Raw genomic sequence first — 24,012 nt, 5'->3', positions numbered from 1 at the left:
CGTGCAATCCAGTAATAAATACCCGTAAGGTACGCTCGTAGCATCATCAAGTGCCTCCAAAAAAATTGTTTTCTGCCGGGAAACATTTGCTGAGCCAGAATGTTCATCTGTAACTTGTCTCTGGGATTTTTAAACAGCACCATATAATTACAATTCAAACTGATGGTTCGACTGTATTTCCCTTTATGAAACACGTTCTGTGTGATCATGATGACGCTCATATTCCGGTGATGTCTGTACTGGGTGAAAATTCTTACAACTTCAGGATGATCCGTTGCTTGAAAGATGAGATCGTCCAAAATAACCAGATGGCTCTGACCTTCAGGGAAAAGGCTGTCGTCCAGAAATGAGTCAGGGAGTCCTCTTACAAATTTAATATTTTTATTCTTCAGTTCAGAATACAGAGGTTGTTCAGACGTATACAGCCATACAATGTTGTCAGGCACATGTCTCATAGCGTGGCTACAATTTTCCAGCAATGTTTTCACAAACACAGTCTTTCCCGAACCACTCGGTCCAACGATGAGACAGGAGAATGGGAGCTGAAGTCTGGGGTCAATCTCCACCGTATTTCCAGAGTGAGACATGTTTCAAAATCCGAACGGTTCGGTTTCCCCGTCCTTTAAAAGACGCCGCTTGTCATACACCACCCTGAAGGATTTTTGAAATGACACGTTTGTCAAACTGAAACTGCTTTTATGACGTTTAATTCCCTGCTGCGGCGTTATGATAGATGCAGCGAGGGCGGGATCTTTTATATAACCCTCGACCAGATCTTTGACGCTGTCAAAGTTTATTTTCTGACAGCTTTCGTGGGTTTGAGTGATCCCCTTCACACGCATGACCGTTTTACCTCGTGCGGTTTTATATGTGTAACTTTTAGGTCCCGCCGCTGCAAACTCTGTGATGACGTCGCCGTTCAACTCGTCGGTGAGCTGCCCCAGATAATTACCGGTAGGCAGCGGGGTTTCACCCCGCCTACAAACGTAAATCAGGCTATCGGTATCATAATACAGAATCCTGTCAGGATTTGCCACAGCCTCCATAAAACCGTACAAGGTCAAACGCGCGTACGCCGTTGTAAACGCCGCGATGAAAATATTGACGGTTTTACCCGGTCGGCTGACGTGCCGCGGGCCGTACCTCCATTGAACCATAGCCGCCTGACTGCTGAGGAATGTTAGATATGTGACCTCGTACTCTTCAGAAAACAGATACCTGAACAGATCGTCAGCATTTTTAACGAGCGCGGTCTGCGTCAGATTTGCCCTCTGGGCGAATTTCCCCCAGAAGGAGTTGAGGCAGATCTTAGCCATCTGACGTTTTGCCGGATTGTGACTGATTTTTTCTGGGTCTAAACGAATCTTCTGATTCAGCCAGTAGTCCGTGATGTATTTTTCTCTGCTCTCGGAGTCTTTATCAAATTCGGGAGGGAAACCAGAGGCTTCCTGCTTGTGTTTTAAGAAGGTGTTTATGTACCCCTCAAAGATTTTATCACTTTTTTCCTCAAAATGCCAGACTTCAAAAATCTTAGCTACAGCATAGCCTGTATCCAGAGCTTTGTGGAATTCCGGGGTCGTCCAAGTCCCAGACAGAGCTCTCTGCTGCTGACTGTGTGTGCACGCTGCAGCTTGATTATTTTCATCAGCGCAGGTGCGACACAGAGTAAACACCAGTTTACCGTGAGGAGTTCTGTGTGGGAGGACGGGGAATTTTAGCCCCTGGGGCGGGTACACGATGGCTTTGATGAGCCCGAAATAAGTCCTGGGGTCTCTGAAATTTCTCTCTATAATTTCCGGATGCCCCGTGGGATATGTGAAATTTACGTTAACGTAAGGATACAGCGAGGTCACGTCGACGTAATAGACCGTCTCATCTTGCTCAGCCGTGTACCTCAGACGGGCCGCGCAAGTCCGACCGCCGTATAAAGCGTCGCGAGGTTCGAGGGGCGGCGGTAACCCCCTGTGGGCGAGGAAACACCGAACGCTCTCATCCCTCAGCCTCATTTCAAGCCATTGATGCTCCCAAATTACGTTGAGGGTGACGCCCGGCATAGCCCGCAGAAAGGCTATTTTTTTCTGACACGCTGCGTGGAGCTCTCCAAATGAGGTGTTTGTGAGAGGGTTTATTTCATGCTGTGTAAAACACCTTGCACACCCGTGGTAAAAACATCCGAGAAACTCCCACACTTTTATCCGGCCGTCAATCTGAGCATACCCATCAACATAATAACCTCCTATTTTTTTCTCGCCCCTGTTTAGAGCATGATCGATGATAATGTTTTGCGTCTCAGCAACCCATTCTAACCATTGCACGGCCACGTCCGAATATTTTTTATGCCTCGTTCTATAATTGTCGGCGGAGGGGATCGCCAGCGTTTTTGGAGCAAGAAAGTTAGTTTGGAAGACTTTCATACACGCCGAGGCGATTGTAACGCAGGTAAAAGGATCCACGAGTGTTTCAGCGATGAATTCAGACATAAATTTGGAGCAGGCTGCAGCCAAGATTTTTGTGTCGTTATCACAATACATAACGGCCTCGGCTTTAAAATCGAAAATTGCGTTTTTTTTTCCGCACGTACCACGCGTTAAATTCCTCTCTTTCTCCCTCTGACATATTTGCGACCCCGTAAGCCGCTGAGTCAGGGTACGGACCGACATAGTTCAGATTTTTTTCTGAACTGAACAGGTGCGGAAAGTAACCTTTGCGGATGATTTCGTCTTTCAGCCGGATCCCCAGGGCTTTAGGCATCTGAGATAAGCGCATTGTAAGGAAAGATAACGAATCTATATATTTCTGTTTAAAGGCGGCGTCTGTCATGAGTAATAGTTTACTCCCGGTCATAATCACAGCGGGGGTTACGCCCTGCTGGACTAAATACTTTAGAAGCAAATAGCCGTCAAAACCTTTTGAGTTGTGAGCGATGAACACGTATTCTTTGAATTTTCTCGTTCTAAAATGTTTAAAGAAGCGGGCTACGCAGTCTGTCCCCCATGCGCTCCAAAAATCACCCGTCTTTGTTACAGCGCTGACGTAAACGGTACGTGTTCCCCGTTATTATCGACATACGTTTCAAAATCATAAAAAACATATTTCTCTGAATGCGTCTCTTCAGCTTTGAGCGGGGTCATATAGCAGAGGTGACCCTCGCTCGGCTCCTGGAGAGCCTCGCCGCATATATGACACCTCTTCTGCTTACACACGTGCGGAGCGCTGTTTTTAGAAAACGCTATGTAATACTCACGTTTACATCGAGAGCATTTTTTTCTGTTATCACACACATTAACGAACTTACCGGCGGAAGGACGATACTTCGGCTGTTTATGCAGGCTGTAACAGGTGGGAGAGCGACACTCCTTGTTACATTCGCTGCAGAATACAGGGTTATTTTTCTCATAACACTGCGTGGATTCACAAATTTTACAATATGACGGACAATTATGGGAGGCGTGGTTATTGTACCCCTCAAAGCAAAACTTACATACATATTTCACTCCCAAAAATCTCTTTAAATCGATGATTCCGTAAAAATGATTATTAAACAGAAAAACGAAAAGAGTTTTCTGCTGCGCCGGTATTCCTGTCTGGAATTTTGTCAGCTTTCTCTCCCCTTCGGCTCTGAAAAACACCACAATTTTACAACCCAGAGCGTTTTCAAATTTTCCCACCTGCTCTAAAGATACCGGCGTAGCTTCCGTTAATCCGACGCTATTTTGTAACGCCAGTCCGCGCTGCTCCGCCTCGTGCGTACTCAGATGAGGATTCAATAACTGAACGAGGTTTATCGCGAAACATAAACTGTTGTCAGGATTATACACGATATTAAGGCATTTGGATTTTTTCCTCAGAACCTCGTGATGGAGGAGGTCATCTATTCTGCGCTTCCCCGCGCCGTTCTGGTTGCGGATGACTTGAACCACTAATTCCAGAGACTCGTCGGCTAAAACGTTGGAATTTGATTGTATCAATCGTTCTAACAGATTTTGGAAGCCCGTCACATCGCCAGCGTCGTTATATGAGCTGATCAAAGCGGCCTCGTTGTAGACTGAGTCCCCACGAATCTCCATTTGGATAAAGTCCCCGGCCCTGGCGTGTGTTAAAGCCTTTTCGACCGAGTTATGAAGAGCCCCAACGACGTTACGGTAAAATTCCGCGTAGTCGGGAATTTCGTCGGCGCGCTGGAAATTGAGAGGCAGCCTGATTTCGATATTGTTAAAAGCAGGTCTCCTGATGACGTTAGCAGCCCCACCACCCGTCATGGGAGAGTGTCGGCTGGGTCCCGGTCGTGCATCATCTCCGTCTTCCATCAAAACAGAGATCGCCGCGTTTATCGGGGTTAAACGAGCTCTGTTTAAAATCTCTTCTCCGCGCGCATTGCGCGGGGAGGGACTTCTTAAAGGTGAAAAAGCGCGAGCGTCGTTAGGCATTTGATTTAATTCATCCACCGCGGATTGGACGTGAGGATTAACTTCACACGCGAGGAGGTTTACGGCGTTATTTAACGGAGTCAGACGTACCTGGTTCAACGCCGCGGGACCGGACTCGTCTGGAGGTGAGGTGTGCGGGGGGTCAGGGGGCTCTTCAGTATCAGACTGGACCGTCGAATTTATAGCGTTAATCGCAGAAATGATGTAGGGGTTAATTTCTTCCGATTCTCGTTCAGCCGCTAAATTGTTAAGAGCCTCATTTAACGGTGTTAAACGAACACGGCTTAAAAGTCTCTCTCCGGACTCGATGTTATTTTGAGGCGGCGAATTTAACGCCTCGGGTAATGGACCATCTGCTCCAGGAGCGCTCCCCGCTGAGTCGATTATTGAAGCGTTTAAATCCAATACACGTCCGAAGTTATTTTCCCGATGTGAATTCTCTCCTTCCATCTTTTAAAATCTGTAGCAGGAAGAATCTACCTCAAGAAATTCAGTTAATATACCTCTTCAAAATGAATTCTCCCGTTCCATCGGAATAAGAGAAAAATAAAAAAATAAAAACAGACTACACATTTTCAAGAAAGTTGCGTGATGAGGTTAATCCCAGCTCAGAATATCTTCGAGCCTTGCGTCTCTGTGGAAAATAGACGGTCTCCCTCCACCGCGTGCTGAAAAAAGAGAAAATCGTTAGTTATTAAATATTTAAAATAAATAAATACATAAACTCCGACTCCTTACCGTGTACATCCGCGGATCGTTTTACGGGTCTCTCCCACTGACCCGCTTCTCCATGGGCTGTGACAGAAAAAATCGGGTTATTCCAGAGTTTTAATCGTGATTTAATCTCGATCGCTGTACTTACATCTGCGTGGTGAAGTCGGGGCTTCCAGCCTTCGAACTTCTTCAGGGGGCTCTGACTTGATTTCTAGAATTAACATAAATAAATGAATACAAAGCATCACCCTCGCAAGCGGATATTCTGTACTATTTCAAATATATTACCGAGGACGGGTCCGAACGCGCTCTGGACCGTCTGCGTGGTTTTGTCTAAAAAAAAAAAAAAAAAACAGTTTCAGACGGCGTGCATCATTTAAAAACACTCATTTCTATCAAAACAGATTACTTAAATCACTTACCCTGAAAGCTGATGCGGTTTTCGCACTCTGCTCGAAGACAAGAAAACTTAATTAAACAACATGGTTTTCCAGGATTTTTTCCGCAAATTTATTCTATTTTATACCCATAGCTGGGGGTCCAGGCATCTTCACTCTTCACCGGTCGTAGTGGAAATGCTCGCTGACTCGTTCCCAGGGACGTAAGTGATAAGGAGCATTGTTTATTGTTCGGGCTCGGGGCAGCATCTCCGCTCAGCGGGTGTCCCGCGCCCCATGATCGATCGGCTAATATCTTAAAAGAAAACATCATCTGGCGTGAGTGATAAGGAGCATTGTTTATTGTTCTTCGGGTTCATCACCTCGGGGCAGCATCTCCGCTCAGCGGGTGTCCCGCCACACACACACACACACACACACACACACACACACACACACACACACACACACACACACACACACACACACACACACACACACACACACACAGGGTCATGTTTCCGCGAGCGGCTCTATGCGTGGGTATTTGACCGTCTTGCTGCAAAGACTTACAGCCGAGAGAGACGGGTATTTGTTCCCCTTCTTTAATTTACGAATTAAAAAACAGAAAAGGAAACGTAATAATTTAAGAATTAAAGATATTAAAGGGTCATTAAATAATAGACAGTGATTTATGTTTAATTATTTCAGAATTAGTTAATTCTTTAATACATTAAAAAGATCTAGGTATTTTTAATCGTTCTTTAATTCATGAAATAAAATGACATTAAAATATTAGACCCTGGGTGGGAGGGGAGGTATGGCTTGGAGGCGGTGCTTGGCCGGGGTTAGGGGAGGAGCTTGGGGGTGGGGCTAGGGGAGGAGCCAGGGGCGGAACTAGGGGAGGAGCTGGGGGCGGGGCTTAGGGGCGGGGCATACTGACGTCATCGACTCTGATTGGCTGTGACGTCATAAGGGGCGGGGGCTCGGAGGCGGGATCAGGGGCGGGGCTTAGGGGCGGGCATAATGACGTCATCGATTATGATTGGCTGTGACGTCATAAGGGGCGGGGCTTGGAGGCGGGACTAGGGGAGGGGCTTAGGGGCGGGACATAGTGACGTCATCGATTCTGATTGGCTATGACGTCATAGAGGGGGCGGGGCTTAGTGACGTGGCCGATTTTGATTGGCAGCTGTCACTTTTTTGACGAAAGGTGGGTCAGTTTTCTCTCTCACATGTATACGAGGTCTATTAGAAAAGTATCCGACCTTATTATTTTTTCAAAAACCATATGGATTTGAATCACGTGTGATTACATCAGACATGCTTGAACCCTCGTGGGCATGCGGGAGTTTTTTCACGCCTGTCGGTTACGTCATTCGCCTGTGGACAGTCTTTGAGTGAGGAGTCACCCACCCTCTCGTCGATTTTTTCATTGTTTAGGAATGGCTCAGAGACTGCAGCTTTGTTTGATCAAACTTTTTTCAAAACTGTAAGGCATAACTGAGTGGACACCATTCGATAAATTCAGCTGGTTTTCGGTAAACATTTTAACGGCTGATGAGAGATTTTGGTCTGGTAGTGTCGCTTTAAGGACGGCCCACGGTGCCTGACGGCGATCTGCGCTTCGAGGCGGCAGCGTCTCGCCGTTTCAAGTTGAAAACTTCCACATTTCAGGCTCTGTTGACCCAGGAAGTCGTCAGAGAACAGAGAACTTTCAGAAGAAGTCGGCATGAGGAGTTTATTTGGACATTCCATTGTTAACGGACATTTTGTAATGAAAGAACGTGCGGGCAGATTCGCATGTCGGGCCGGACCCGACCGCGGGGGGTCGCGACAGGAAAAACACCTCCATTGGAAACCTTAACGGGCAAGTTGGAACATGCCCAAGCTGTTAAACAATTTCTCAGTTACTCACTTGTTGAAAGCCACCAAAAGCCGCCTGAATTTTACAAATGGTTTTCAACACGGAGGTGTTTTTCCTGTCGCGGCGCACACAGATTCGCCGAGTCGTTTGCGCGCACGTCTTTCATTAAAAAATGTCCTTAAACAGTGGAATGTCTGCATAAAGTCCTCATGACGGCCTCTTCTGAATCTTCTCTGTTCTCTCACGACGTCCTGGGTGAATTAAGCCTTAAATTAGGATGTTTTCAGGTCGAAACAGGCCGACGACGGCGCCTGGAAGCGCTGCGCGACGTCCCGCTCTGTGGGAAGTCCTTACAGCGACAGAAACACCCCATAATCTCTCATCAGCCGTTAAACTTTTCACCGACAACCAGCTTAATTTCTCGAATAGTGTCCACTTGGATATTCCTCACAGGTCCAGAAAAAATTTTGATAAAGCAACGCGCGCCGTCTCGAGCAGCGTGTGAAACAAAGGAATTCAGCCAAGAGGGCGGGACCACATCTCACTCAAGGCCTGCCCACAGGGAAATGACGTCACCAACATGCGTGAAAAAACTCATGCATGCGCACGAGGGTTCAAGCATGATTGGTGTAATCGCATGTCATTCAAATTCATATAGTTTTTTTAAAAAATAAAAAGGTAGCACACTTTTCTGATAGACCTCGTATAGCGCCAAATCACAACAAACAGTTGCCCCAAGGCGCTTTATAGTGTAAGGCAATGGTGTGGTGGAAATTACATTTACAAGGCCAATAGTGCCCGTAGTTAAAGAATCACCCTCATGTGAAAATTGTTTTTGGATCGCACCTAGTTTCAGGTTAATCGTGCGTCCTGCATCGTTTAGTATACATGGAATAACAAGCTGCGTTTAACATCTCATGACCACCTCCTAATCGCCGATTGTACGGTCAGATGAAAATCAAACCTGTTTGATATTCTTGTGCCTGTGCAAACACCGCAGAGCTGTCTTGTAATGTTGTTTTTTGTTTTGTTTTGTTTTAAACTTTGATGTCTCCCATCGAGAGTTTTTGTAAATTAATTTTGAAAAAAAAAGCTTCTGTTTACGTTTACGTCGAGTCCGACGTGTGGTTTCTGAACGTACAATGTGTGTGAGAACATAAATCGGGTGCTCTGAACTTTTACATCGTGTGGTTCTGTGGTACAGTGTCTGCCCAGCTTGAGTCTGAGCACTGCCATGAACACTACTGGCCAGTAGATGGCAGTAGAGACCTTGAAAACTTGCCAAAACAAAATTCCAGATAATCTGTGTTGCTACTTGCTACGTTTATGATGCGTGGAATTTAATAAAAGCAAACACAAAAACAACATCTACAAACCCAGAGAATATATTCACGAGAGTTTTAGGCACTAGAGTTTAATGCTGTTGTCCTGATCAGAGTGTCTCAAATGCATTCTCCTGTCGTGAATGTACTGAGATTACCGTACTGAAATTACCCTATCCTACCCACACTAAAACCTTAAAAATTAGCGAATTACTTTAAAACTAAAACATATATCTGATATTTTCACTTTATAAAACTTCAGAAGTGACATTAATTTACATAACTTTTCCGAAATAAGTTTGGTTAAAATTTGAACCATAAGTTAAAAATGTATACCTCTGGATGACTTGGGTGATATTGGCCGCATATCAGTATGGTGTTAAAAGAAATGTTTCTTTCTTTTTGGTGACCAGTTCTCCTTTGCCTGCAGAGGATAGAATGGTTTCTTATAGAAACAGCTCTCGACTGTTTGCAGAGGGTAGAACTGCACGTGTTCACCTTTGTTTACCAAGTTAACGGTCTAAAGATTATCGGACAAAATTCATCGGAAGATAATTAGTCCGATAATGGTTTTCAAAGTTATCTGAAAAGATAATACAATAATGAAAACTTTATCTTCGATAATTATCGGAAGTGTGCCCACCACTGCATTATTGCAACTTAAAACAATTGTGGTTGAAAAACAATGTCAGACTGGAGCTGTTAAAATCATATGAAAATAACTGTTTACAATTTTAATGTCAATCAACTATTTCAGCATGAGATTGGAATTTTTCCTCCTGAACACTGTTAATTTTGACAGCATATTTTGGTCATAAGATTTTAGTAAACTGAGATCTGTTTGACTAAAACCTTATAATATTTACTATATCTTCACATTGGAATGGCCCGCCCCCACCCCATCCAAGTATCATCCACGCCCTTTTTAATGAAAGTTGGTTAAATGTCACTGCTAAATTAAAACTTTTTTATTCAAGTTGATTAAATGTCCACCTAATATTAAATAAAAAAAATTAAGTTGATAAAACTTCCACCCTATATTAAATACTTTTTAAATTAAAGTTGATAAAATGCCATCATAAATTACATTTTTTGGTGGCCAAGTGGTTAATGCACTTGGTTACAGTTCAGAAGGCTCCGGGTTCAAATCCCACCCCTGCCACATTTCTCTATGTAATGTGGAGTTGCGTCAGGAAGGGCGTCCGGCGTAAAACCTGTGCCAATTCAACATGCAGATCCACCTTGGATTTGCTGTGGCGACCCCGAGTGCAAACAAGGGAGCAGCCGAAGGGACTTACTATTAAAGTTGATCAAATGCCAACCCAAATTTTATAATTTTTTTAAGGTTGATCAAAGGCCCATCCTAAATTAAATACCTTTTTATTAAAGTTGATCAAATGCCAAGCCAAATTTTTATAATTTTTTAAAAGTTGATCAAAGGCCCATCCTAAATTAAATACATTTTTATTAAAGTTGATCAAATGCCAACCCAAATTTTTATATATTTTTTTTAAGTTAATCAAAGGCCCATCCTAAATTAAATATTTTTATTAAAGTTGATCAAATACCCACCCCAAATTTTTATAATTTTTTTTTAAGTTGATCAAAGGCCCATCCTAAATTAAATACATTTTTATTAAAGTTGATCAAATGCCCACCCCAAATTTTATACATAATTTTTTAAAGTTGATCAAAGACCTATCCTAAATTAATTTTTTTATTAGAGTTGATCAAAATTATTTTTTTTTTAAGTAAAGTTAATAAAAAGTCCACCCTACTTTTTTTAATTAAAGTTGATAAAACACCCACCCCAAATTAAATAAATTTCATGTCCCCAACACATTGTAAAAAGAAAAAACGAACAAGTTTTCACAACTTTTTTCTCATTGCTTCCACATCTTACCTGTGATGATGTCATCAGTGTGCACTGGTAGTAGTTGCATGACAATGACATCAATTTAAGAGTTTGCAGTACAAGAGTTGCACACAAGGTGGAACAGATCTAGCAACGGGTCAGGTATTTGTGATTTATTTTTATTTGTGATGAAATTAGACATTTTATTGAAGTATTCCGAGGTGTGGCCATTCGGGGGAACGTAATACATAATAATTAGTCCAGGGCATTCCGATGTGCAACTAAAACAATTCAGATGATGAAATTATGGCAAAAACTAAATGACATTTTATTAAACTGTGACTAAAATTAAACCAAAATATGTTGTCAAAATGAACACTGCCCCCAAAGGAAAACTCAAATGTGCACGTGTTGAGCTGCTTGGCGCTGACCCGTGCATCTGCGTTTTGTGCAGCCTCTCGGATCTTGTTGACCCAGGTGGTCAGGTCCTCCAGGGTGTCAGCTGACACGTCCAGGGACTGGACTGGGTGGGAGGACAGGTGCTGGGAGTGGATTGTCATTACGAAGGGCCGGGAATTCTTCCCGTCCTTATGCACCACTGCAGGGAAAGACAAAAGAATGACAGGAGGAGGATGACAGACAGGAAGACAAAGTTTGGATTAATTAATCACCATCAGTCAAGAAGACTCAACAGTTTTATCATTTCCAACCTGAAAATGTAAAGTTGGCAGACAGACTTCATCTCTCCAACAATCCTGATTCTTTTTCACTGACCTCTTCCTCCTGATACTTTCCTATCCTTCCTCATTCCACCACCAAGTCTCCTTGTTCTGTCCTCTGTCCAGATGTGGAACCCAGTACCTTCCTAGATGTCTCCCTCATTTTTGCAGTAGTTGTCCAGTCATCCAGCATCACTGTTATATGTCACCCTGTGCTCCTCCATTTTCATAAAGTAAATATTTGCGACAGCCATGTCAATCCTTTTTGTCAACCCTACCTCATTCCTGTCCTTAGTGTTGTGGGCTGGGTTGTGGACACATAACACTTAGTATCATATCTAAGGACGGGACTTTACTTTTTCATCATCTCTGTTCCCTTCACCAACATGCCCACTGAAGTCCGCTCCTATCACCACTGTTTCATGCTTGGGTTGTCTCTCCACCACCTCATTTAACTCACTCCAAAAATCTTCTTTCTCCTTCATCTCACAAGCTACCTGTGGGGCATATGCACTGATGACATTCATCACCACCCCTTCAATTTCCAACTTCACACGAATCACCCTGTCAGTCACCCACGTCACCTCCAACACTCTCTTAACATACTCTTCCTTTATAATGACCCCAACATCATTTCTCTTCCCTCCCACACATGATACAACAGTTTGAACAACTTCCTACTTTTAAACTCTGATAAGACTGAAATGATGGTTCTTGGTCCAGTGAGACATCGGCATCAATTTGCCCAGCTGACGCATAGCCTAAACTCGTGTGTCATACATCACACTGACAAAGTGAGGAACCCTGTTGTAATTTTTGATCCTACGTTGTCCTTTGACCTCCACATTGGAGATATTACGAGGACTGCTTTCTTCCACCTGCGAAATATAGCGAAGATTTGTCCAATCCTGTCTATGGCTGATGCTGAGACCCTAATTCATGCATTTGTCTCTTCTAGATTGGACTACTGCAATATTCTATTTTCTGGTTTACCACAGTCCAGCATTCAGGGTCTCCAATTGGTTCAAAACGCTACTGCCAGACTTTTGACACAAAGTAGAAAGTTTGACCACATTACATCCATTCAAGATTCAAAGCTTTAATTGCCATATGCACAGTAAAGAAACAAGCATGTTGGTAAGAATTTTGGCATCTCTTCACTGGCTTCCTGTCCCAGTGAGATCAGGTTTAAGGTTCTGCTACTAGCCTATAAGACTGTTCACGAACTGGCACCTCCCTACCTAGCTGACCTAATTAAACCTTACGTACTGGCCCTGGGCTCTGCGTTCTCAGGGTGAAGGACTACTTTGTGTCCCTAAGGTGAATAAGAAGTCTGCGGGTCACAGAGCTTTCTCTTATCGTGCCCCTGTTCTGTGGAACGATCTCCTTGCATCAATAAAACAGTCAGATTCTGTAGAGACTTTCAAGTCCAGACTTAAAGACGCACTTATTTTCCCTGTCGTATGGCTAGCATACTGGCACAGTATGTTTCTATGCTTTTCACCCTTTTAAATTAATTTTAATAAGAAACGGAGCGTGTCACGGCCTCAACTTTATCTAAAGTCTGTGTCTTGTAGATAAGCTTAGGGCTAGTGGCCGGCGATCACCTTAATATTTCTTCTGTTTTTCTTGTTGCTTAATGCTGAAAATGATACTGTATTTTTTGTCTTTCTGCCTCCTGATTCAAGTTATCTCTGAGACTCACCAACATGACAAGTGGGTACGTCGATGAAGCCCCTGAGGAATGTTCCCAGAGGACTGTTCTCTGTAGACTGAGAGAGCAAAGAACATAAAATAAATAAATCAATAAACGCTGGAAAAGCGTCACACAGAAGTCTGGACTTACTGCTTCATCCAGTTCTCTGGTGGGAGAGCTGGGCACCTCCTCCACATAGTTTGCAGGAAACCACAACTGTTTCTTTCCACCATAATCCCCACGCCACCTGGAAGGAGATGATGTGAAGTTACAGACAAGTCAGCCACTGTCAACTTTTTGTCTGCCTTTTTATCAACTGACTCACCAGCCACCCTCCTGTTTGTCCACATTGAGGATGAGCGCCTGTTTGGGGAAACACAACTCATCCTCCCTCTGGGCACGGTAGTCGTACAGAGCTTTGACCACGCACTGAAACGCAGCACAAGTCTTTGTCTAAATCCTGATAATTCACCGATGGTGTAAAAAACAAGTAAGTTGCCCATAAGCACAGGGACACAACTGTAAGTTGATTTTTGGCCGTCAATGCATATTATTTTCACCAAAAGTTAACATTTCAAATGAATAAACAGTTGAGAGCTTGCTGCCCAATTGAGCTGCTTTTGTCGCCATCTAGTGTCCGGTGTGAGCACTTGAGGGCTTCTGGTACATTTCCTATTTAAAATCCCAAAATTCAGTAAGAAAAGGCAATTAGAAATGCCAGAAATGCATGTTTTTGTTTTTTGCAAGCAGAGCTTTGACCTTACAGCATTACTGAATAAAAATTTCAGTTTTGAGAATTTTACAGTTCTTGAGTTTTATGATACAAACGTTTGCCGGAAAGACAGAAATTCTCCTGACAAGCAAACCTTACAGTTGTGTAAAATTGACAAAAAGAATTCAGTACAAAACCACTGGCATATATCCAAAAATGGCTGTGTCTTCATGCACTCACATACCCGTGCTGTGGGCATCTTATTGGCCTCCACATAGAAATGAGGAGTTCGCACTTCATACAGAGCCCCGTAGTCCAACTCCTGAAAGACAAACAGCAATGACAGTTTCTTCTCAAATTAATACCAATGTGACGACTATCACTTTTTTCTTCACCATGGAGCTCACATTCAACAATGTTAACAATTTTGACAGCAAATCTCACAATGGACAGACAGCGCAATATCTCACGTTGAGAGGTCTGATGCTCAGGGTCACCACAACGGGTCCAGTAGACATCCACATTGGAATGTGGCACACGTTTTACACTAGATGCCCCGTCTAACACAACTCCAGTTGTACATGGAGAAACGTTTGCAATTCCAGTCCAGCTGGCTGGACTGAGACAACGCAAAAGAAATGTCTGAAATGAACTGAAAGACACACCCAGAATCAAATCCCAGTCGATATAGCACAAGTCCAACTCTAATCCCACAGGGCCACCTGCTGTCGAAGAGCAAAGAAGTAAGTCAGATATGTATATAGACCCTGAGGCCTATCAGTGCCAGAGCTTATTTCCAGATTCTGTAGTGTGAAGTGCATGAGCATCTACAACTAACTCCAGATGGGAAACCAGTCCGGTGCAGGTCACTTCCCCAGCAAAGGCCAATACCCACTGACAACTCGGTGGACTGTGTAAAGTATAAAGAGATATTTTTATAAAATGCAGAGTTCAGGTCCAGATCCAGCTGAGTTGGATCAACCCTACTTTATGAGAAATTCTGAAATCAACCATAGCAGTAGTTTTTGAGTTAGCACATGCAGAACCATTTCAGTCCTGTCTTCTTGCACCAGGCAAACATTTTCACAGTAGTTCTTTCTTGACTGTGGACAGGGGTGGTGGCCTAGCAGTTAAGTGCACTTGTTTTCAGTGCTGAATGTTCCCAGTTCCAGGCCACCCCTCCCCATTCTCCATGTAATGTGGAGTTACGTCAGGAAGGGCATCCCGCATAAAACCTGTGTGACACACAAATCTACCTTGGTTCGGCTGTGACAACCCTGAGTGAAACAACAGAGAAGCTTACTATTCCTTTCTAGGTTGTGGGCATTCAGGTACCATTTGTCTGAATTATTGTTAATGGACCTAAAACATGGTGTAAGATTCCACTGAAGTGTAGCTGATGAGCTGCGTCAAACTAACCATGGTTCCCATGCGGTCCAGAGTGTCCTCATTGATGGGGTAACGTAGCTTCATCTTGCGGTACAGAGGGTGTTTCTCATAGTAGTTCACCAAGTCAACCAGACTCTCAAACTCTGCCGAGCTCCCGAGCATGAAGAGACGCCCCTCCTGCTGGATACGGCAGTGTTTGATCTTTCCTTCCGCTCTGCCAGCACACAGAGGTCGGCAACAAAAATGAGACATAAAGTGAAACTTAGACAGAAGGTTTCACCTGTTGTCATGTGACTTCGTTTTGGTGATATCCTACCTGAAGGAGATGGCATAGGAGTTCTGCTCACTGCGTTTTCGCACCAGGAAAGCACCGTCTCTGGGTACACGCATCAGCATGTGTTCAGCTTGAACACGGGACAGATTGGAATGGTACCACCTGGATAACAAACACAAGAAACCACCACATGTTCTTATCAAAACACTTCAAATGTATTTATCATTAGAGTCAAGTACAAATAAAGAAACACTAGGTTCTATAAAGGCCGTGAGGCCTAAGTAGCCCTGTGGCTTATCCCTGGATACCATAGTGTGAAGCCGATGAGAGTCTACGGTTCCCCAGGATGGGACACCAGTCCATCGTAAGTTACGTACTTCCCCAGCCAAGACTGGTGCTTAACTACAGCAAGGTGGACTGCAACTATGCAGATGAAGTGTCTTATCCGAGGACACAGACAGGTAGACTAAAGCCCACCCCTGGAATCAAACCCCAGTCTATATATTTTGTAGTCCAACCTTCTATCCCATCTGCTCAAACACAGACATGTCTCGAAAATAAGGAAATCCTCAAAGAAGTAAAGTCCTCTATAGGCCCTGAGGCCTGTCAGCTGCTGCTCATCACCGGATTCAGTGGTGTGAAGTAGATGAAAGTCCACAGTTCCCCTTGGATGAGATGCCAGATCATCGCAGGTACACCCCCCCCAACCACCATCAACACACTCCACCCTGCCCCAAAGCTCGTACCCATTTACAATTGGGTGGATTACAGCAATGCAGATTAAGTGACTCGTCCAATTCCACAGACAGATACCATGACTGGGACTCCACCCCTGGTCTACATATGTATTGGTACCCGACTCCTTATCCCAATCAGCTACCTGCTTGACTGTTATCTGAAATGTGCTTGTGTCAAATAAGCCTGATAAAGATTTCAACCACTACCTCTGGATTTACAGAAAGCCTATAAGTGGTTGTGAGCAGTTCAGCGGACTCCTTTCAGACTCACTCTCTGCTCTCATGGGCGTTGGGCTGAGGCACAGGATTGCCGAGCCTCATCTCAAACTCATTACAGCGCAGCGGCGTGTCTCTGTAGTGACAGATGAGTCGATAGAGGCTATCAAATACCAAGTTATCGGTCAGGTAGAAACGAGTGGATCCAGACTCTTGACGTGAATGGATCCTGCAATGCTGGACACGCCCAGACCGCCTGGAAGAGACAGTAAACACGGTTACTATGAGGGCAGCAATTGATGATCAATTCATCAAAATTATTCTTACAGGTGCTGGTTCAGAACTTTTTTAAAAAAAGCTACAAAATGGTAAAAGTTTAGAGTTTTTCAGAAGTCGATCAAAGAATCTTCAGATGTCTTTTCCGACAAAAAACAGAAAAATCAGCACATTTGATATGTTACTTAAGCAATGAATAGCTGGTCACAATTATTGACAAATGTTTTTCTTATGATCAGTTTGATCAATCGACTAATGGTTTTTACCACTCGGTCATGAAGACGTGACTTTCTGGACCAGCAGCTGAATCTTGACAATATGTCTCTTTGGAAGTCAAACTTTTGACAATGTCATCCTGCATTACGCACCAGAAGGACAGAGTGTAGTCTCCGACAAACGTCTCACTCTCCCGGACCAGGAAGGTGCCGTCTTTAGCTCCGCCCTCGCAGTACTCCTGTAGGAGCTTCTCAGCCACCTGTCGCCCATCACGTCCTCCGCCCAGCTTCCCATGAAACCAGCGCTCCGCACAGTGCTGCTCGTTGTTGTTACACTCCTGCAGATTAAATTTTATTTTATTAAATTTTACTACCACCAATACATAATACAAGCACTGCATTTTCCTGCATATACGTTTTTTTATTGGTTCTGGAGGTCCTGCAACTTATTATACTGAAAAATCAGACATTCATTCTTAACAATAATCCTATATAGGCCCAGAGGCCGGGTGCCTCCGGTGCTTATCTACGGATTCCGTAGTGTGAAGTGGATGAGAGTCTACCTACTCCCTCTGGACGTGACACCAGTCTGAGGCAGGTTACTTCTCCAGCCGAGGCCGGTACACACTTACAGTGGGTGGATTGAGACCATGCAGATTAAGTGTCTTGTCCAAGGACACAGACAGGTAGTATGAGTGGGATTTGAACCCAGGTCCACCAAATGGCAGCAGCAGCACAACTCCTGATCCACTCAGCTGCCTGTTGTTACACAGCAGGAATAAAAATCCACACTGGCACCTCCTTGGTTTACTACGTATTGGTGGCAGCCCACTCCTGGTCCAGTCAGCTACCTACTCTACGATATTATCATTAGGAATAATAAGTATTTATATCTTCAAAACAAAAGAAACTCTGATAATAAATGTACAGGACATTACCCAAAAATCCTAAATTAAAGAGTTGATTAAGAAAGTCTAATGAAATCATGTTTTTATTCATTCATTCATTTCATTCATTTTCTATACCTGCTTAGTCGTACTTAATATCCCCATTCAAGGATTATAGGGAGCTGGAACCAATCCCAGCAGGGTAGACCTTGGACAGGACGCCAGTCTATCACAGGGCCAGATATATACAGACGAGGGATAGACTGATAATCAGCAGGACTGATAATCAGTCTATCCCCGATAATCAGCCCTGCCAATTTGCAAATTAGTTCTAACCTCTTTGCCTTCTTCGTCCTCCTCTTCGTCCGCTGTCTGGTAGTGAGAGGTTTCCTCCGAGTAGTAAATCTTATTACTGGTCAGAACAAAATAGTGAGGAGTCCACGTCTGTAAATTACACAAAAAAAGAATTTCAAGAAAAAGAAACTCAATTTTTAGAGACTAATCTCTTAAATCTCTTCACACTCACGTGATCGATGGGGTCTTCCAGGTACAGGATGCCATTCTTCAGCGAGTTGCTGATGTCATTTTCAGAGTAGCTGGCTGAGATCACCTCTTCATAAAGCGTTCCTTCCACCAACTTCTTGTGCTATGAAACATTGAGAGAATGCTGCAGCTGATGGACAACGACACAACAAATGCCATCAGGCTCCTACTCCTCTGTGAACTCCGACATACTGACCTCTATCTGACACAGCCAGCTCAAACATGGCATCTTTGGCTTTCTCCAGCCATTGGAGTCTTTAACACTGAGGTGCCTGCGGGATCATGCACAGAGGAATGCACCACATGTCCAAAATGGAGTGTTTTAAGTCTCGTCTGAAGACCCACTTTTATTCTCTGGCTTTTAGCTCTGCATGAGTTGTATGGTCCTCTGTTGTCTTTGGCCTAGTATTTTATTTATTTATTGTTTTATTGTTTTTATGTTTATTTATTTATTAGTATCTGAGTGGGTTTATTGTTTTGTATAGTTGTATAATCATTTTTATGTGCAGCACTTTGGAAACTGTTCTGTTGTTTAAATGTGCTATATAAATAAAGTGGATTGGATTGGATTGGATGTTCAACACTCTCGCCGGATACAGGTATACTTCTGATGGCCAGGTCTAGGGAGTCTTTGAAAGCCTGGATCTTAGTCTTGATCCAAGACAATTGCAAACCCAAACTCTGATTCCTCACTCAGCTTCTCAAGTGCTGTAAAGGTCACAGCATCATCCACAAGTCAAGGTCAGTAAACCATTCCTCACCAAAAAAAAAAAAAAAAAAAAACACCTAACCCGCTGGTTTCAAAGAGAACACTGATCAAGATATTTGCTTTTGATCCTGTAAAACAAGTCTGCAAGAATATTCAGTGGGCAGAAGGTCACATTCAAGTTCAGCCAACAAGAGAAGTCCTGCTGTCCAGTCTGAAAAGGACACATTCTAATGGAAAAAGCAATCGAAGAGACTGGTCCCAAATAATACCAAACCTGTGCATCGGTAACAGACGCTTTAGGAATTTGGATCAAATGACTCTTGTTTTCCACATCAAATTAAATATTTGATGTTTTTCTTTCCGTCCATTTTGTTTCCCTTCAAATTTTTCAAATAGTGATCAATGAAAAATGTCACGTGTCATAAGGTGGTCAAAGTGCAAAAGCACTGCAGTGAGTGAATGGAACACATCCAAACAAATGTCAGTGAAACCAGAGACACACATTCCGTGGCTACAAACTGGTTTTATTGCCAGAAAAAAACCGTTCCATCTCAAAGACAGCATCATAGTATGGCTTTGTGATCCAGATATTGTACAATATATCTCAAGAAAGAATTCCTAAAGGTTTGTTCCATTCCAAATTTGAAGGCAGGTCCTACAAATTCAGCCTTGGAATGGATCATTTTGGCCTATGTTGACTTCAAAAGATGAAGTCATCCAGGTAGGCGATATCTACTGTAAAGCAAATGGACTTCTTGCATCATCCCACTCAATCAAATTGATTTCTTCTGTTTTTTAGCAAGGATACCAAATAGCTTGAAGCATATAAAAGAACCTTCTAAAAATCCAAACAATTCAAGCCTTGCACCAGGATTCAATTAAGGTTGTGTGTCAGTCTGGGTACCTTAATGAGGATCTTCCTGCGGAGCTGGTATGGTGATGGAAGGTCCTCGGCATTGTTATCGACTGGCTTCGTCAGCAGCAAATCTCCAAACACTTTCTTAAAATGTGTGGCCATGTTCCTCTGTTGGACCACACTGCAGTGGTCCTCAATGGACAAGATCACAGGATACCTACAAAGGAACAGCAGGGGGAATTGGGTCAACTCTTGAGGCTGGCGCATACTGTATATAAAATCCTTTGTTTTGACTCCAACACTTCAACAGATGTGTGTCTCATTTGTTATTCAACCATATGCATTTTTAACGTCTACGCTAGTCTTGAACTTTATGGGCGTTATTTCCCGTTCTGATGTTGGGTCTGAAAATGAAGATGATCGAGCTGTTGTAGTTTGGCTTTAAAACAGCCTCCATCAAACACTTAGGGATACCAAATTGTGGACATTTTTTTTTTTTACGTACCGTATTTTCCAGAGTACATATCAGTTTTTTCTAGTGAGGGAGGTCCTGCGACTTGTTTACCGAAAAATCACAAGTTCCTTATTAATAATATATTTATATAGAGCTTTCCCAGGAATCAACACACTCAACAAAATAAACTCCAATAATAAAATAATATTATGGAGCTCCAACGTCCAACCCCATGTCCACGTAGTGGAGCCCGGTAACACCAGGTAACGCTCTGGTGACATCACGACAGGCCCAGCAAGCCAGCAACAGATTATTTTCTTGCTATAATTACACAAAAAAAGCCATTATAGATTGGATGAGGTGGATGGACAACATCAGAAATGCTGTCGATGTCAGAGGGTCATCACTGGTAGACACTGATAGAACCACCATATATACTGAGCAGATAGAACGGACTGTTTTTTTGGCAGACAGGCAGTAAGGCCTAACTGGTGTCTGATGATGATTATGAATAAAATAATAAACACCAGTAATAAAAGTACACTACAACAATGCACAAAAATCCCAAATTAAAAACCTGGAAAAAAAGTCAAACGTACTCACACTTTTATTATAGTCTTCCAACGCTGTGGGCCAACAATCTATGTTCATCTGCATCAAATAACATCCAAAATGTTGTCCAACGCACATTTATTTATTTATCTTCTTTGTTGCTGGAATTTAAAAGTCCTTATGTTAAGTAACAGCACATACTGAGTTGTGCACGTGCTATTGAGATCCTGTCCACTGCCCAGTGAAATTCTGCTTTAAAAAGTGAGTTCCATATTCAGAAAAAAAACTGCAACTTATTCTTCAGTGCAACTAATATGACAGAAGATATGGTATGTTTGAAAAAATATTTGGCATTTTGGAAATGTACATTTTAATTAAATCTCAAGCCATTCTTTTTCAAAGAGAGCTGGTGGTTCTGTAGTGTATGAGTTGGACAACCAACCTGTTGGCATTGTCTGAGTTCACCAAGCTGTAAATGGGAACCGGCCTTGGCTGGGGAACAGACCTCAGTCAGACTGGCATCCTGTACAAGGGGGAGTTGCAGACTCTCATCCACTTCATGGTACGTAAGTTGGAGATAGTAACTGGTTGACTGAATCACTCAAACTACGGTACTGTTTGTTTTTAATGTTTCATGACAGTGATAGGGATTTGTCCAAAGGTGAGAGGTGGAAAACTACTGACAAGAAAGACTTTAAAAGAAATAAAGGCATATTTGACTGGTTATGTTCAGGGAGCATTACAAGCTGCCATCAAGGTCCAGATTAAGAATAAGTAAATGTTAAAGAAGCTCTAAGGCAAGATAGCAAGAACAAGATGAGAGTCTACAGCTCCCCCTGGATGTGACTGTAATTTCTCCCAGTTCTTTCTGTAATTTACTGCCCCTTACAAAGAACCAAATCAATATATTCCTCATTTTGAATTTATTGAAGGTCACATTGAAAATCAGGCCTGGGTCTTCACAGATGGAGTCCATCTTGTGAAAGACCACGAACAACACTTTTATACAATGTGGGCGTTACAGTGGGTGTGGTTTAGTCTATATGTTACTGGCTCTCACAGACAGGGGGAGCCCTCCCTGTATCTGAAATTTTCACATGCGTGATGGAAGTGAAACTTAACTCATGTTTAAACTTGAAACCAGATCTCAGAGACTTTCAAACAGATAACAAAAGGCAAATACTTGATCATTAACATAAAATAAGGAATTAGCACAGCTATTATCTAACATGACAATAGTTCATAGCAGGTTACTTCCTCAGCCAAGGCTGGTACCCATTTACAGCTGAGTGGTTTGGGACAAAGCAGATGGAGTGTCTTGTCCAACACACAGACAGGTATCATGACTGGGAGTCAAGTCCAGGTCTACATGTTGGTAGTCCAGCTCCCAGAGCTCCCTGTTCTGCATCCGTCACCGTTAAGAGCTGCATGAATGACTTAAAGGGACTTACTCTGATGTGAGAAAAGCGTGTTCTTTGATAGTGTGCAGCACATCCAGGAATTTGATCTTAGAGGTTAAAGTGTGGCCATGGTAGATGATTGGCAGGTCATCAGGTCCATCCCAACAGTCAACTAAAACCAGAAAACAGAGGCTTTGTTAAATTAATCTTGATGGAAGCGTTAAGCGTCCGAGTAAAGTGTTTACCTCAGTGATGCTTTGGGTTCATGATTCCCTCAGACACAGAGGTTGTTGGGTCTAAAACAAACCCTGTGCTACACTGTTTCTGATTATTGTGTTATTTTGGAACAACTCTGCACATTCACAGCAGCTCAACACAAAACCTGTTCTGACCCTCTGAGAAAAAAAAAAAAAAATCACTTTCCGTTTTTTGTGCTTCTGTCCCAATTCATACAGCGCCGACGTCAAACCCTGACAAACGGGGAATTAATCACAGACGATACATTTCAGAGGCATAGTAGAGAGTCCGTCCACCCACCTCCTCCTGCTCTTCTTGATTTCATCAACATTTCGTTAATTCAGGAGCCATTGTTTCAAAAAACTTCTGGATGGAGATGTATGGAAGCAGGACCTCAATGCTTTGACACCAACATCAACAACTGGGAATCAGTCCCACAGAAACGGGACCACTGGAAGCAGACTTGTGCCTGACTTGCAGTCAGATGCCCACCAGTTACACCCAATCATGTCTACAATCTAATTCTTTTGAAAGATTTATCAAATTTAAGTGTAATCTGTAATTTCATCAGCAGAAATGTCCCCTAGCAATGACACGGACTTCTGAGCTGTGTGGCCAAAAACTGCCCGTGTCTCAACTTTTACATCCAAGTATCACAAAAGCTGCGTGTGCGCACAAGCGACCTACCGCAGTGCACCATGGATCTTCAAACGCAGCTATTGAAAACATTTTGAGAAAATGAGCTGATGACCATTTTTTTAATCCCTTTTTTTGGGGGGTGGGGTTGAGCAATTAAAGGCCATGATTTTTTTTTTCTCTGTTTGTAGGGAGCCTCCCAAAGAAGCTTCATCTAAAACTGGACAAAAAAAAAAACAAAACAATTTATGATGTTTTTCAGCAATAAATCAAATGCTCTTCTTGTGGTTCCTGTGGGACCTGCAGGGAATAAATCAGAAAGTCCAGCTGACCATGACCAGACAGTCCCCCAAAGATGGTCTGTCCCAAATTCCAGAAAGATTTGCTGAACAATTTCTCAGAAAATCACTGTGTGCACTGCAAATGTTGATGCCTTAATCGTATGGACCTTGGGCCAATGAATTAAAAAAAGGCTGAAAAAGGTTACAAGCAACTGAGAGCCCACAGCAAAAAATGCCTCCAAGCTCCTGTTGCAGAACCTGGTCTCAGGTCCACCACATGTGGAAGATACTGCCACTCACAGATGCATGTGACATGGGAACCAAGTCTTTACAAAAAAACCCAAAAACCTTTCAATGTGATGCTGCACACGGATCTTACTCAAGTTTACAGACTTGTTGGAGATTCTTACGTTCAATGCAGCGGCAGCCCAACCTTAGGCAGCGAGCGTAGGCTTCTAGAGATGATTCACTGGAAAACTGGTCACCAGTCAGATAACTAAAAACAAAGGAAAAAACCATAGATGTATATGACATGCAGATGTTGTTTATGAGCTGAGTGTAGACCAAAGACAACAGACCATTTTTCAGTCCAAAGTAAGTAAAAAAAAAATGCACCTCAACAACTCCAACTATTGTAAATTGTTAGCTTGCAAGCTAGTCA

General features: G+C 43.0%; 1 protein-coding gene across 1 annotated transcript in view; it reads right to left on the bottom strand.

Moving 5' to 3' along the window:
* LOC117519437 (1-phosphatidylinositol 4,5-bisphosphate phosphodiesterase gamma-1-like) overlaps positions 1-24,012 on the bottom strand; it is a 77,537-nt gene that overhangs the window by 27,271 nt on the left and 26,254 nt on the right. The window contains exons 11-24 of the mRNA XM_034180782.1: positions 23,762-23,847; positions 22,249-22,369; positions 19,840-20,008; positions 18,210-18,329; positions 18,020-18,127; positions 16,950-17,134; positions 16,361-16,561; positions 15,395-15,514; positions 15,109-15,292; positions 13,934-14,011; positions 13,303-13,406; positions 13,128-13,224; positions 12,987-13,053; positions 10,994-11,160 (exon numbers count right to left, since the gene is read on the bottom strand). Coding sequence (XP_034036673.1) covers positions 10,994-11,160; positions 12,987-13,053; positions 13,128-13,224; positions 13,303-13,406; positions 13,934-14,011; positions 15,109-15,292; positions 15,395-15,514; positions 16,361-16,561; positions 16,950-17,134; positions 18,020-18,127; positions 18,210-18,329; positions 19,840-20,008; positions 22,249-22,369; positions 23,762-23,847 — 1,807 coding nt within the window. The remainder of the gene's footprint in view (positions 1-10,993; positions 11,161-12,986; positions 13,054-13,127; positions 13,225-13,302; positions 13,407-13,933; positions 14,012-15,108; positions 15,293-15,394; positions 15,515-16,360; positions 16,562-16,949; positions 17,135-18,019; positions 18,128-18,209; positions 18,330-19,839; positions 20,009-22,248; positions 22,370-23,761; positions 23,848-24,012) is intronic.

The sequence above is a fragment of the Thalassophryne amazonica genome, chromosome 10, assembly GCF_902500255.1.
Source record: "Thalassophryne amazonica chromosome 10, fThaAma1.1, whole genome shotgun sequence".
Lineage (NCBI taxonomy): Eukaryota > Metazoa > Chordata > Actinopteri > Batrachoidiformes > Batrachoididae > Thalassophryne > Thalassophryne amazonica.
This window is presented reverse-complemented; position numbering and strand designations above follow the sequence as displayed.